We start from the raw sequence: 14952 nt of genomic DNA, 5'->3' as shown, positions 1-14952 counted from the left end.
ATAACTATCCTTCATGATAATCCATTTCTATCCGTTTATTGTACTCATTCAATGACTGACCCTCTCCTCTTTTTCACGGCTGGACATTTTCTCGGTCAGTTTCAGGTTGGCTGAGCACATCATGGACTCCTCCACACTCAGGTGAGGAAGCAGGTGATCGTCCTGCATGATGTAACAAGAAATCTTCCGAAACGTTCGTAGATCTCGATCCTTGCCTTTCACGTGAATCTTTCCAGTCACGTTCAGAGTTCTACATAAAATAGAGTCGCATTTAAGTTTGTTGTGAGACAAAACACAGATATCTATCTGTCTTACATATTTGGTACTGCAAATTTGTTTTCTAATGAAATTTAAAAAGAAGTAGCAGATTGACAAACTATTGTCAATTTCAAAGTTTGAAATGATGATTCTTGCATGTTTAACCATAACCAATCAATTGTTAAAGGCCCAACAATAAGCAGGATCTAATTCTTTTTATATCATTATAATAAAATAAATTTTAAAAAAAACCACCTGATTCCTAAAATGAAAGTAGAGTTTAATAGGCAGATTATAAAAATAATTGGGTGGTAAGCTGACTCCTTGGCAATGTTCATCAACATTGAACAACTTTAGTATACCCTAGTGAATTATGGGTGTGTATTGGCAAATTGTCAACAACAGAAGTAGAATAAAAGCAAGAGATTGGTTACCTGTATCCAGCCAATATATTCATGAGAGACGATTTGCCTGCTCCAGATGGTCCCATAATGGCCGTCAGTTCTCCGGAACGAAACTCCCCCGATATAGACTTCAAAATGGTCTTTGGTCCTGCAGAAAATAAAAAGTTTTAATTCCAAAAGTTACAACTAAAGCAAAATAAAAATTGAAATGAAATGTTTCAAGTTCTATTTTTTTTATTTTTCTCCCGAGAGGCGAACCAGGGAGAGGGGGATATGAGGAATTAAACTATTTGTGTATTATATCTTTATTTCTGCATACCGCATAATTTTACAAGTTATACATAACTTGTAAAATCAAAAGTACACAGAGGTAAAAACTTGTAAGATTTTTAAATAAAGATATAGACTTAGTGTTTATTAGATGTTATTTATGTTCAGCAAATGAAGACTACTGTGCTTTGGGTTTGGTCAAATTCATAAACTGAAATTGTTTAACAGTCTGTTTAATATACATTGAGAGTAAAATGAACATTTTGAAAATGTTAAATCTAATTATTTTACATGTTCGTGTATATGTACACTTGTCTAGTAACCAAGTTTTGGTACGTGTACATGTAAACATACTTGTAGCTCTATATGTACCCATAGACTAACATATTCACATGCTTTGAAAAACCTTCTAGTTTTGTTTTTTTAATAATTTTCTCTAGTAAAAAAGTAAATCTTTCTTTGTAGCAGGAGAAATGAATTAGGGATACATCAGGGCACAAAAAATATTCATACACTACTGACTAGAATGAAAAAATCACACGATTTCTTAATTGAAATGCCCCCTTGTGTTTGTCTGGTTGAAGAATGTATCTATGGGGATTCTTTATTTCCAACATGAAAGTACCTGATATAACCTGTATCATAATGTTGAAAAATTGCGGGAGGACTTTTATTGTAATTGTACGTTTTTGACAGAGATGTGTTTTATTTCACAAAATGTGACAGAAACGGTCGGTAACCTGGGACATACTACTTCTACCTGAAACAGCTCCCATACTATATACTGAGAGAGAGAGAGAGAGAGAGAGAGAGAGAGAGAGAGAGAGAGAGAGAGAGAGAGAGAGAGAGAGAGCATACTAAATAGCAAAAACCTTGGTAATTTAAATCAATGTCTTGAAAAAAATCTGCACTACTGAGTAATTATAAATTTACAAATCCCGAACAGCTGATGGGCTTCACATAAGGATCAGCTGAAGGATTCGGTATGGTTTTAACATATCGTACGTTTTACCTACACTTTGTGTCTTACACCAAACTTTAACTTACCTGTATGCCTTCCCCCATCTCTGACTTGGTAAATAAGGTCCTTAAACTCCACACTCGCGGCTCTTTTCTTTGATAACTGGGCAAAAGTTCCATGATCAACGGGTCTGTCTCGTCCAGCACGATTAACGCTGTCCAATGATGATTTTTTGCTACTTTTTTCGGTGAATAATTTAGACGTCGGGGGTATATGTACTTGAACTGACAATAACTCTGCCATCTTTTATCCTTTTTATAAGATTTCACTATTGTTCAGGCGTTAATCAGAGGCCATATTGGACCATATCGTCTTTGTCCTTCAGACCCTTTAGTACACGTGTTATTCCAAATATCAGGGGGGATTAGGATTAAAAATAAATTTTAAAGATATTTTTTTCTTTTTTAACAAGATATTCTTCTTTGATTTTTATAAAGATGATATTGTATCAAAACATTGAATGTAATAACAATTTCGTAACTCAAAAGAAAAATAATTCTTTCGATATGTAGATTTTGTGCCACCTTAAAATGGAATAGTCTGAAAATGAAAACAAATGTCAGGTGATCTCTTTCGGAAGGCCTCGGTCGAGATCATTCAGAATAAAGGCTTTTCGGGTTTTATCACGAGTCGATTTTCCTTTTTTATAAAAGAATTAATTTGTGCCTATTCACATCTGCTCAGTGGGATGCCTGCCTGTAAATTTAATTATAAAGGCAACCCAAAAAAAATATTTATCTTAAAATAATTTCATGACACCTTTCAGTCCGTTATGAAATGTATGCACTTCCTTGCCCGCGGGCCTTAATGGTTACCTGAATGTACTGTAACCCAGAAGAATTTTACTGCTTGACACAAACCATATTGCCTTTATTTTAACTTATATTGAGGTGTCATGTTTTGGCTAAACTTAAAAGTGCACCAGTTATCAATGCATTATTATTCAAATTTGAATCATTCCTATTTTAAGAGTAAGATGAAAGCGCCTCAGTTTCAGCAAAAATGCAAATGTTTGCAAAGCATAGGTCTTAGTTAAGATTATCATATTGTTTGTATGTAAACACATTGAATTGCCTTTTAGGCTTCACACAATAATCTGCATATATAGTGCAAGTACTCAATTTTCAGCGTAAACCTTGCAACTTTTATATTGCCTGCCTGATTATCTGTAATTATATTCTGTCTATACTTCATTTAAAGTCAGTGGATGATTAAAATTTGAACAAAGTCGCAATAATAACGATCAATAGTTTGTTAACTTGGGTTCGTATGTTTTGTTTTTGGAAAACACACCTTATATCTAAAGTCATATGCAGTAGGTTTCCATGGGGCATCCATGTTTCATATCCAGTACACAATTTTTTTTAAAATTCAACATTTCCCTTACACATACTGTATGTATAATAGTAGCATTTTGAGACAATATCTCATAATCCAAAAGCTAAAACCTAAATTCCAGGAGCTTCCGGGGGCTTCGCTTCTTGCAATCCCTGCCTATTTTGAATACATTAAAAAAATCCTAGCTATGCCTCTGGATGGGGATCTCACATGTATTCACAAAAACCAATTTTAATTGAGGGGGAATAAGGAAGACCAAAGGGGAATATACTTGAACTAACCAATCATACAGTGCACAATCAGTCCTCAAACCCTGGCAGCACATATCAAGCATTGAGAATATCAATGTACCGGTACTTACAGTACCGATCAGACCCAACCTACAATGAAGCGCATTGAAGTGGTAAAAATGTTCGTTTGAATGGAATATTCTAAACTTTGTATCGAACGTCAATTGTTACATAGGACACGCCCATTTATTTTATAAGGAGGAAAACAGTTTACGTAACAATGATTTCTGAACCGTTCATCTTCTAAACAACACAAGCAGGGCTGCGGACCGAAATGTGGACACAAGCTGAATCCCGATATTTTCTCCGTATATGTTTTACATGCCCCGTGTATATCCCAGTCCCCTCAACAAGCTGCGAACACAGCAACAAATGCAGAAGATCGAAGAAGACGAAGAGCGTAGCTTACCCTTCTAAAACAAAAAACTGAAACATGTGCATATATGTTGTAGAAAAAACCTTTTCTTTATTTGCAATACAGTACATGTAACAGGAAGTTCAAAACACAAAGTTACTAAAGATATTCTTATTTTGAACAATATCACTGTTCCTGAACATAGTTGGAAAGAAAGAAAGAAAGTTTGTGTTTTTATTTTTGTGTATAATGTGCGTGTTTGAAATACCTGCTTGTTTTGTTTAGAAGAGGGGCGGTTCCGAAAGCATTGTGACGAATACTGTTTTCCTCGTTTCAAAAGAAATGAGTGTGTCTTATCTAACAATTGACGTTCGATACAAAGTTTAGAATATTCCATTCAAACGAACATTTTTACCACTTCAATGCGCTTCATTGTAACACCAGAGTAAACCCCAACTAAACCCCAGGTTTACTTTTTGGGTTTACTTGCATGTTTTACTCTGCGTTTACTTTTTGAAAATTTGGGTCCACTCTGGGTTTACTTTGAAATTGCTTTAAGGTCATCTGTATGCACTGAAGTGTGAAGCAGACTAGTATTTTATCTTGCCATCCTATTGCCTGTAATTCCTACCCTTTGTATATTCCGAATACACAGTTAGCGTCTGCTTTCAGGGGTATACTTCTAACTGAGTTTACTCTCTGTGTCCACTCTGGGTTTACTTTGGGTTTACTCTGGGTTTAATCTGGGTCCACTCTAGTTAACCCGAAGTAAACCCAGAGTAAACCCGGAAAGTAAGCCCAGGGTTTAGTTGGGGCTTACGTTCTGTAAGGTTGGGTCTGATCGGTACTGTAAATACTGTTTCCGGGTAGTTTTAAAGACAATGTATCAATATTGTTCCCTGTTAATTCCAAGTGTGCAGTCTGCCCTATGGTCCAAACCTTTGGGACTACCCACAGATACATGTCACCACGATAATTATGATGATAATTTCTATTCAGTAGGGTTGTCCTCATTCAAGAGACAGCAGAAAAAAGAAAGACAAACCCTAACTTGGCTACAGTCTGATTAGATACAGATCTCCACAAGAGCCCAATACGCAGAGAGGTGAGAGGGACCCATTGAGGTTTATGATCCATGAATTCAGAATGAACTTTCATTCAACCAATAAGATGGCAAGTTCAATATATCTTAAATAATCTGAGATTCCTCCGACTCTTGTAACTCAGGTGACTGTCAAGGCCTGTGGGCCTCTTGTTAAACAAAGTTACTGCTGACTTTTTAACAAATGCGATTTGTTGATAAATTTATCTTCAAACAAATTTTAAAGTTAATTCAGACGTCACAGATTATGACTCAATAGGACATTGTCAGCTCTCTCTACACTTTGCATTATTGTAAAGATTGGTTTGGCTATTGAAGATTGAATGATCTTAGTGGTTGTCCAGAAGACCACTTGATGATTCTTAACAGAACAAGAAAGGATATCTAAGCCATTTTATAAGATCTACGACTATTTTAATATCATTGCGGTGGATATAACACCCACCAACCCCCAACCATTCATCAAGCAGACTATCGTTTAAACTTTGTCAATGTGTTAACAGGTGTGCGACTGTTGGTCAATATATTCGGTCACAATAGCTCAATGGTTAAAATCGTGGCACGGTAATCCAGAGGCCCTGGGTTCGAATCCTGGTCGAGACTTGACCTCTCACAATCTGTTACATTTGATACTCATCATACAAAACCCATGGTCCCGCTTGTGGGATAAATAAATTTACATTTACCCGGTATATTCCCATATCGTACAAATTTCTTAATTTAACATGCCTATACTGTAGAGGTACTCTACAGGAATGGCAGCTATGTTTTTCAAAATAAAATGAGCCTACATGTAAATATTTAATAACAACGCATGCTATTTAGTGGTTCACTTCGTTCACTCAGAGCAAGTGAATACATATATATTGGCACGTTTTCACATATTGCTACATGTATAATACCGGAAATCCAATCTGATTAAAATCAGATCCTTGATCCGCTCTTTGATTTTCTATTGTCGCTACACAAGGATCTGAAGAAACCCCACTTGAGGTCACCTCCTAGTGAACTTTGATTTAACCAATGAAATCGTCAGTTACAAGTTTTGAAGTTATGCCAATACAATTTTGATAAGCCGAGGGCGTCTAATATCAACTTATGCTCCATCTATAGATTGCTTATTCTGTAAGATTCGAGAACATGTGCCATCATTTTGTCATACGACTCAATTTTTGTTTGTAACCCGAAAATACAATTTCTAACACTTCCTATTATTGACTAAAATATAGGTTACTCATGAATATTCTTAAATCAAAGTTCACTAGGTGACCTCAAGCAGGGTTTTTCCAGATCCTCGTGTAGTGACAATAGAAAAACAAGGAGCAAATCAAGGATCTGATGTTAATTAGAGTGCCGGAAATCTGATTGGACCTTCTCCTCTTTCTCAATTCACGCAATATCTGTCCATATGGAAAATAAACACCAAAATATCTAATTCACATTTTATTTGAAAAAGGGAAAATAAAACTGCAACGCATGTACATGTACAACTAAAATTTGACAAACAAATTAACGATACTCAAAGTTTACTTATTGTTACAATATGAAAAAGTTGAACTGTTTAAAGATCCAATCATTGATCTAATTCATATATGAAATTAGGTTTTTAATATTGAATATTCTGTCATCTTGACTATCTCCAAAAACATAAAACATGTCATGTCAAGAAATGCATTCAATATAAAACAGATCAAAAAATAGTTTCAAAAGGACTAAAACATCTTGTACTTACCTGAACATTATTTTATACAAGTATATATAAAATCATATCAATGTGTTTTCCACATTTACATAAACTTTTTTTGACACTGTTTATCTAGCCTGAGACTTGAACACTCCTCTAACAGAGCATGTCTTTCTGTCGCACACTGGGAAATTTGTCTGTCATCTTTCAGAGCCTGGGAAATTTTTCTGGTCTCTATCGGAGACTGGGAAATTCGTCTGGCAGCAGAGCGTATATACGACAGTTAGGACAAGTACTCTGTTCTCTGAGCCATTTCCTGATGCACTGTGAAGAAGAAAACAAAGAATTAAAATTTTTCATAATCGTGCATTTTCAATTTGTTCAAATGTCTAAAAGAAAATGATGATTTTCTCATTATGTCAGCTGAATGAAGTGGTTGGAGTTGCGTCCCTTACCTCATCATGGAATCGATGTTTACACTCCAGCATGACGGTGGTGGGAGGAGTCATCTCCTCATGACAGATGACACAGGGGTCCTCCTCCTCCTCAAACACCTCGCTGGTGATCCCCAGACTGACCAAGTCTGTCCCTGACACACCCCAGGACAATGGAAGACCAGGGGGCGGATTCCTTGCTCGGTCATCCGTAAAACCTGTCATCATTTCCTGTAAACAATAAAATGTATGATAGACACTCACTGCTAATTGCATTAAAAAAACATCTTTAAAATAATATAATCTATACAGTAAAATATCTAATCCGGCGGATGTTGGTTCTGAAAATTTGGCAGGATAAGGCAACATCCTGTTTGAGGGACATTTTTGTTAATTGATTTTAGAATTTTCAAAATGCAGTAGGTCTTGATCGTCTATTCTTGCAAAATTTTCAGTACTTAAGAAACATGACCCCTTCGTGATTACAGTACCTATTTTCATTTTCATTTGAAAAACAATATTGGGATACATACTATGGACATAGGTTTTCAATCAAATCAGCATAACTGATAAATTTTCATACACTCAATTAAACTGAGAAGTCTGACGAGACAAGCGTATGCATCACAGGAAATAGTTAAACAGACATTGACTACACGACAAGTCAACTTGTGGCTGATTACGTAATAGCAAATATACTGGCAAGAACTTTTTTGATGCAAGAAACAAGAGGTACCGGTATATATTTATTGAAATTAATAAAGAATGAGGCATTTTGAAAAAGTAAGATGCAACTTTGTAAGTGTAACATAAAACGGCCATTATAAAGTATATTGGCAAAGTAGGAACTATAACACGACTAATGGTATTAAATTCAGTTGCTTGTTTGAATTTTTAATAAACATAAAACAATAAAAAAATGTCAAGGGACTGAACTAGTTTTCCAAATTGGACAACAGGCATAACATCAGGATTCAGCAAGTTTACTGTATATCTTTTTTGAGCAATATTACATGAATTTTAGCTATCAAGCCTTCCATTGCATGTACATGAAAAATTGTAGGATCCCAGATGTTGTACGAATTTCTCCCCATTAAATAGTACCGGTAAACAGAATAAATGTAATCTAGAATTCCCTCCCTGTGGTTTTTTAGCTGTGGAATTTTAGCTATCAAGCCTTCCATTGCATGTACATGAAAAATTGTAGGATCCCAGATGTTGTACGAATTTCTCCCCATTAAATAGTACCGGTAAACAGAATAAATGTAATCTAGAATTCCCTCCCTGTGGTTTTTGATGGTGTTTACTTCCTTCTCATAGTTTCTGAGGGTACTGACCTGGGGTTGGGTGGCTGCTACAGAGGGGCTCCTCCCCTGCTGTCTCTCGTAATCATGGACCAGGATGGTGATCTGGGACACAATCTCATCCAAGGTCATCCCGGACAGGGACCCCCCTCTGTTGGTCCGCAGCTCCTGAATCAGGCGGGTAAAGTCCGCTCTGTAATAAAAATCAAGTCTTGTCAGTTTGTTCAGATTTGTAGATTTTTCTTCCAATAGGCTCACCTTTATTTATCTAGAAATAAATGGCTGAAATTTAGGTGCATACCTATTAAACTTTGGTAATGCCACCTGAAGTTTCATGATGAGTTTCTCAAAGTTGCTGGTTTTGTGAGGCTGGTGAGGCTGCGGCATGGCTCCTTGAGAGAGAGAGGGAATCATGGGATTTATAGGCTGCGACATTAGAGGTCTCTGAGATCCTGGTAATCCTAAAATCAACAGAATGTAGCATTGTACTCAGGGATCAAATTCAAAACCTTATTCTTCTCATGTTTAAAGAACTAAAACAATGAAATCATGTGTAATAATAAAATACTTTGTTTTGATGAACAACCATGGTTAGGATATTAAAGCATCATCATACTGCAGTGACAGACAAATACAACCTTACTGGATAGACGTTATTATCATCATATTGCAGTGACACGCACCTGTGGGTAGCCCCAAAGGTTTGGGCTGTGGGGCAGACTGAATACTGGGTATTGACAGGGGTACAATGTTGGAGGCCGAGGACTGGCTGCCTCTGAGAGGAGGAGAGGGTGAAGACTTGGGGCCACCAGACTGGGAGCCACTTGCCAAGGCCAAGAGGGATGGAGCGCTGGCGGTACTCGTCATGGTGTAACCGGTCAGCTGGAACAAAACAGACATTTACAGGATACCCATAGAATGTACATGTAAGAGTTTCTGTTAAAGCCATTTTATGATTTTCTACTATATACTACATCTGATTAATCCCTTATAATATTTTTTTAGTTCACTTTTTGTACAAATTATTAACCGAAATGGGTCGGTAATACTGCACTTTATCTTCACATCAAGTCCCTTTCATGGACTTTATGATATCTTTAAAAAGCTGGACATTTTTTGGAAAGACTAAGCCTGTCATCCTAGATAACTGTACAGAGTGTATTCATACCATATCTAGATTGGGCATCTGTGGTTGAGGGGGAGGAGGGGGAATGAAAATCTGGGGAAGTTCACTCAACCGCTTCCCCCCTTGGATCTGACGAATGTGTTCATCAAACTCCACCTGTTGAAAACAAAATATCAACCATCTTCATAATTTATCATATCATGATAAAAGTACATGTACATCAAACCAGATTATTTCAATCATGTTGTGAAGCAACAACTTTGTAAATTTTAATACTGGTTAAGTTTTTGGTTTTTATTAATGTGTTTTGAGATGATGCCCTGATACTGCCATATTTTAGTTATTAACAAATGTTTATGAACCAATATATGGCAAAAAGTGTAGCTTAGAAGTAAATTCTTAAATATGTTAATAGCTGTAAAAATGTCAAGTTTTGTTATGTCCTATTATAGAATGTTACATATTATGTTATGTTATATTAGATAATGAGGGTGACCTTGAGTCTGTTGATGGTCTCCTCACACTTCTTCAGGATCCCCTCGTACTGGTCAAGATGCTGCTTCAGACCCCCAGATCGACCCTCATCCTTCCTTCTACAAAACAAAATCAAATCATCAGTTCCTCTGAACAAGACCATCAGTATCATAGTACACTGTCACATAACAATCACGCTCTGTTATAAATCATATGAAACAGTTTCTGTTTAACTTTCCTTACCTTTGGCTTTCAAAGAGATCATCTTTTCACATATTCAGTAATAGATATTTTTCATCATTTATCAAAAACTGACAAAAAGACTATTACATCCTAATGAATTTTCTGTGAAACAGTTTTTACCTTTTAACTATCATAGACACTTTATTTTTATACACCATGTACTCCATTTTGGATCTTTCCAGCATTTGCAGAGTAAAGTTTTTCTTGACTTTCAGCAGTTCAACCTGTGTATAGAAGTGTAACATGAGATCACCATATTATGTGAAAAATTCAGCAATTAAAGTCTGTTGTTATTTTCAGTCCAAAACTTTAGAAGACTGATGACATGTATATTTGTACCTCTGCTCTCATGGCCCTTTCACTTTCTTCCTCTCGTAACTTTTTCAGTTCCTCTTTATTTCTCACAGCTTCTAACTTCTCCTTATCAAGTTTTGAAGTTCTAAATCTGTTGGGAAAAGATTGTGTCTAAATGTTTATTGTGTCAATAATGTAAAATGAAATCATTGTAATTACATGGATTTCATGATAAAGAAAAATTCTTAAATTGATTCAATAGTCTAATACATGCACAGAAATTTCATCATTGATCTTTAGGATTAAGTTTTGTACTCTAACAACTGTTTATAAAGTTAGAGACGGATCAATGCATTTTTCCCACAGAAAACCTGTCCATTAATTCCTCCAACTCCACACACAACATGTACACACCTGTCATCATGCTGCTGTTTCTGCAGGTCCAGACATTTTTGTTCAGTAATATTGATTTTCTCTCTTAAACTGAAATTAAATAAGAGTCATCAATGTTACAGCCATTTACATCTACATGTATTACAACAGACACACAGAATAGAGCTACAATGCATCAGAAGACTTGGGAGTTATTGTAGAGCTACAACTACTTACTCTAATACATCAGAAGACTTGGAGTTGAGTTCCAAACTCAAGTGATTGAGCTGTTGTTCATAAACCTGTAACTGGACCTCTAAATTCTTCTTCTCTAGATCGAGCTGCTGAGAATTTGCTTCCAGAGACTAAATAGAGCACAACAAAAATACAGGTTCACAGTTGAAAAATCTTGTTTTTAACTGTCGTAATAAATCTTGTACATTTTTTGACTACCGGTAATGAAATATATCTAGAATGCCTCAGTCTCTCCAAAAACAGTATTGAAAATGCTCTTGGCCCTCTCTTTTCAATGATGTCAAATTGAATATAGGTACATGTATCAGGATTACTTTTTCCAAGATTTGATATTTAATGTCATGAAATTCTTTAATTTTCAATATAATTCATTTACAGCCATAAAGTACTGAAAAATACATATCAAATCAATTATGACGTCAAATTGGGCCAAGCACTAAAGAAACATTTTAAATTCAATTCCTAGATCTTGACATAAATAAAATCATTTGCAATGAATTCACTCTATAAACAAGGGGATGTATTCTGAATGTTGGTCATACACAGGACCAGACATTGGACTTGATTTTATGATAGCATGTTAAGAATATCCATTCTATGTATTCTTTAAAAGGTCCAGCCTTGTGTAAAGTACATGTATTAACTAAATTGTAATACATACATAATACATGCTGTGTGATATATAGCGAACAATCTCAAGTTTTTGCTTTGATATGTATTTGTATCATGCAAATTAGTTCTGAACTGTTTACAAATCCCATCATATTAGAAACATCTGACAAGTATTCTATTTAAAAGAAGATGCCTTAATAGTATCTTATTTGTTTAAAGATTGTGCTTTTTCAGTTAAAATTTCAAAACCTTATAACAAAAGAGGAAAAAAATGGAAGTTTATACAAAAACTAAATTATTTATAGCAATGCAATTCTGAATTATGTTGATAGGAATTCTGAATTGTAATGTTAGGTGTGTTGTAAAAGTTCAGAATCAAACATAATGCAAATGAAAACAATAACACAAACACATGGAGGTTTTTGTACACAGAACAAATACAATAAAACACACTAATGGCAAACTGCCAAGAAGGGAAGGACACACAATTTTTGGTCATTATAATAATCTGTTTAAAAGATTGATTTCACTTTTAAAGACTATATATGGCTAATGAAACTGATTTTATTGTAAGCCTGACTTAATTTTATGCAGGTTTGCTAAAACAATGTTTTACTGTCTTTGAAAATAGTGTTCTTTTCCAGAGAACAGTCAATACTGTGTACTTGAACATGTATTACACTTATTCAGGACTGAGTCTAGTGTAACTAAGAACAGTTTACAACAGTTGCTTTGTAGAAGTGGTAACCATAGTTACAAGTTTTACATGTTGCAACTTATTTTTCATTAAAACATTGGTTTTATTTTCAATGTAACCAAAAACAATGTATCTAGTTTACAAAGAAACACACTTATATAAACGTTTGCATTTAGATGCATACTGAACATTAATTTTGAGTACTAAGCCCCTGTGGAGCTGTACCTTCGGCCACATCGTACAGACACACCCAGTTTACCTTAGTTTTCACTGTCCACTCCCTCAGCATGGCTTCCCGCTCGGCAACTTGAGTCTGTAGTCTTACCACCAGAGTCTTCAAGTTATCACAGTCCTCTTTACTCCGTTCATACTGTGCCATGTAGGACTCGTAGGGCTCAGTATTAACTTCAACGTCTCGAGTTTCTACCGCAGTCTGAACACACTGATCACTATGAGTACCAAACACAGAGGACAAAGTTGAAGAAACACTGGGTTCTGTAAGGGATGTCCCTATATTGAAGCCTCCAAATGGTCCCGATGCAAACGAAGGCAGGTTAAGTGGGGGAGGGGGAGTAGAAAATGAGGTCACATTAGGGATACTGGGCATTGCCTCATTAGTCCCTGAGGTGCTGGCCCAGATACTAGGGTTCAAAGAGGGGTAGGTGATATTGGATGTGTAACTGTTAGCTGAAGAAAAAGAAGTGGGTAAGGTGAGGGGAGGGGGAACTCCCTGTGTAGTGTGTAAATTTGGAAAATTGTTGCTCACTGTAGTAATAGGAGGTTTGCTAGGATATGGAAAACTGTGAATAGGAGTAGAATGGGGAAAACTTGTTTTTCCTTGCAGAGGGTCAGTAGTATTGTTTTCATAATGACTTTTCATGAACTGTTCTGCATAATTTTTCCTCTGTCTACTGTCTAGTGAACTCAAAGACATTTGGGTGTACAAAGACTTGTTGTCTAGAGGCCACACAGATGACACAGAAGTACGTTGTTTCTTGAAGTCCTTCCAGATATCCTGTGTGATACGGTTATACATCTCCTGTCTCTCCGCGGCCGAAACATTCTTCCCCAATATCAGTCTCTCCATTACATCATCAGCTATCTCCTTCACCATTTCATTGTCTATTCTATCAATTTCCTTCTCAGCAGCAATGCTTGCTTCTGAGTGGAGTGACATCCCAGGTGTTTTCTGTGAGAACTGAGAGGGGAGTTTAAGGGGTTGGGGTGCAGTCAGTCCATGCAGAGACTTGTCCACATTTCTACCATTCTCTGAAAAGGTAGGAGAACCAGACAAAAGACCCTGTTTGTCCTTCACATACAAAGATGCCACTGGAGAATTTCTGTAAGCCTTTGCCATAAGGTCATAGGATAAATCATTTCCTGATTTTTCACTTAGATCTGATTTAGAACTACTTCTACTAGAGATATCAAGATTTTGCTTCAAGTCAACTATTCTACCATTTTCTGCCTGCATCTTTACACTAGACAAGGACACTTTGCCTGATCTTGCACCAGACAATTCAGAGTTTAAACTCCCTGTATCATCCTCACAAGAAAAGTCATTGTCACTACTTGGAGATGATGACAGTGAATCTATATCATCTAGGTCCTTACGGCTTATCTTGGTTTTTGTCTTTTTCTTCTTCTTTGTAGGAGATATCAAGTGTATTTCATCAATCCTGTCCATTTTGGAGCCTGTTCTAACAGGCCCCAAGTCAAAGTCATCATCCAAAGCATCTATCGACCCTTTTTTGACCACACTACCAAAATCATCCAAAGAATCCACACCTGATGATTTCATCGGATACGGCTGGTGAAGAAACGCAGCTTTCAGTTTATCCTCACTGACCACATTATCCACTGACGAAGTGAAAGAAAATGGAGAAGTCCTCTCTGGCTGATCTCTACTAGAATTTGAATGCTTTCCTACAGTTTTCCACACATTATCCGAGGAATCACTAGAGTTACTTAATGTCTGCCTAGCAAAACCTTGGGCTAAGGATATGTCTCTAGCTTTCACAGAGTCCTTTAACAAACACACATAGTCATTTATCATTGCAAATTTCAGAGACTGTCTCAGAAAACTGCTTAGTCCCCCCACCTGTTCAATTTTCTCCTTTGCATCATTTGGGAAATCTTCAATCAAGGAGGTAAGCTTTTTATCATCAACATGAAGTGGTCCATGGGCATTTAGGATTTCCTCAAAAAATCTACAAAGTCCAGTATGTAAATGAACAAGTCACCAATTCGTACGTGTAAAACTGTCATAATATTCCAAAATACACAGTCACAAATTTGACATTTAAGGAGCAAAGCAAATATTTCAAATGTTCATACTGAGCATCAAGTGAATTTACAAATGCATGGAGCAATTCTTGTCAATAAATTCAACTTAAACTTGACCATTTTTAGGTTGCTA

General features: G+C 36.2%; 1 protein-coding gene across 1 annotated transcript in view; it reads right to left on the bottom strand.

The window, feature by feature from the left end:
* Positions 1-14952, bottom strand: part of LOC128157379 (uncharacterized) — a 46568-nt gene that overhangs the window by 10820 nt on the left and 20796 nt on the right. Inside the window, exons 27-40 of the mRNA XM_052819895.1 lie at positions 12793-14743; positions 11207-11334; positions 11012-11080; positions 10643-10748; positions 10424-10527; positions 10083-10179; positions 9629-9742; positions 9144-9342; positions 8762-8921; positions 8494-8653; positions 7178-7387; positions 7001-7046; positions 693-810; positions 61-250 (exon numbers count right to left, since the gene is read on the bottom strand). Of these exons, the coding sequence (XP_052675855.1) occupies positions 61-250; positions 693-810; positions 7001-7046; positions 7178-7387; positions 8494-8653; positions 8762-8921; positions 9144-9342; positions 9629-9742; positions 10083-10179; positions 10424-10527; positions 10643-10748; positions 11012-11080; positions 11207-11334; positions 12793-14743 (3652 nt within the window). The remainder of the gene's footprint in view (positions 1-60; positions 251-692; positions 811-7000; positions 7047-7177; positions 7388-8493; positions 8654-8761; positions 8922-9143; positions 9343-9628; positions 9743-10082; positions 10180-10423; positions 10528-10642; positions 10749-11011; positions 11081-11206; positions 11335-12792; positions 14744-14952) is intronic.

Source organism: Crassostrea angulata, chromosome 7 (assembly GCF_025612915.1).
Source record: "Crassostrea angulata isolate pt1a10 chromosome 7, ASM2561291v2, whole genome shotgun sequence".
In the NCBI taxonomy this organism is placed as follows: Eukaryota; Metazoa; Mollusca; class Bivalvia; order Ostreida; family Ostreidae; genus Magallana; species Magallana angulata.
This window is presented reverse-complemented; position numbering and strand designations above follow the sequence as displayed.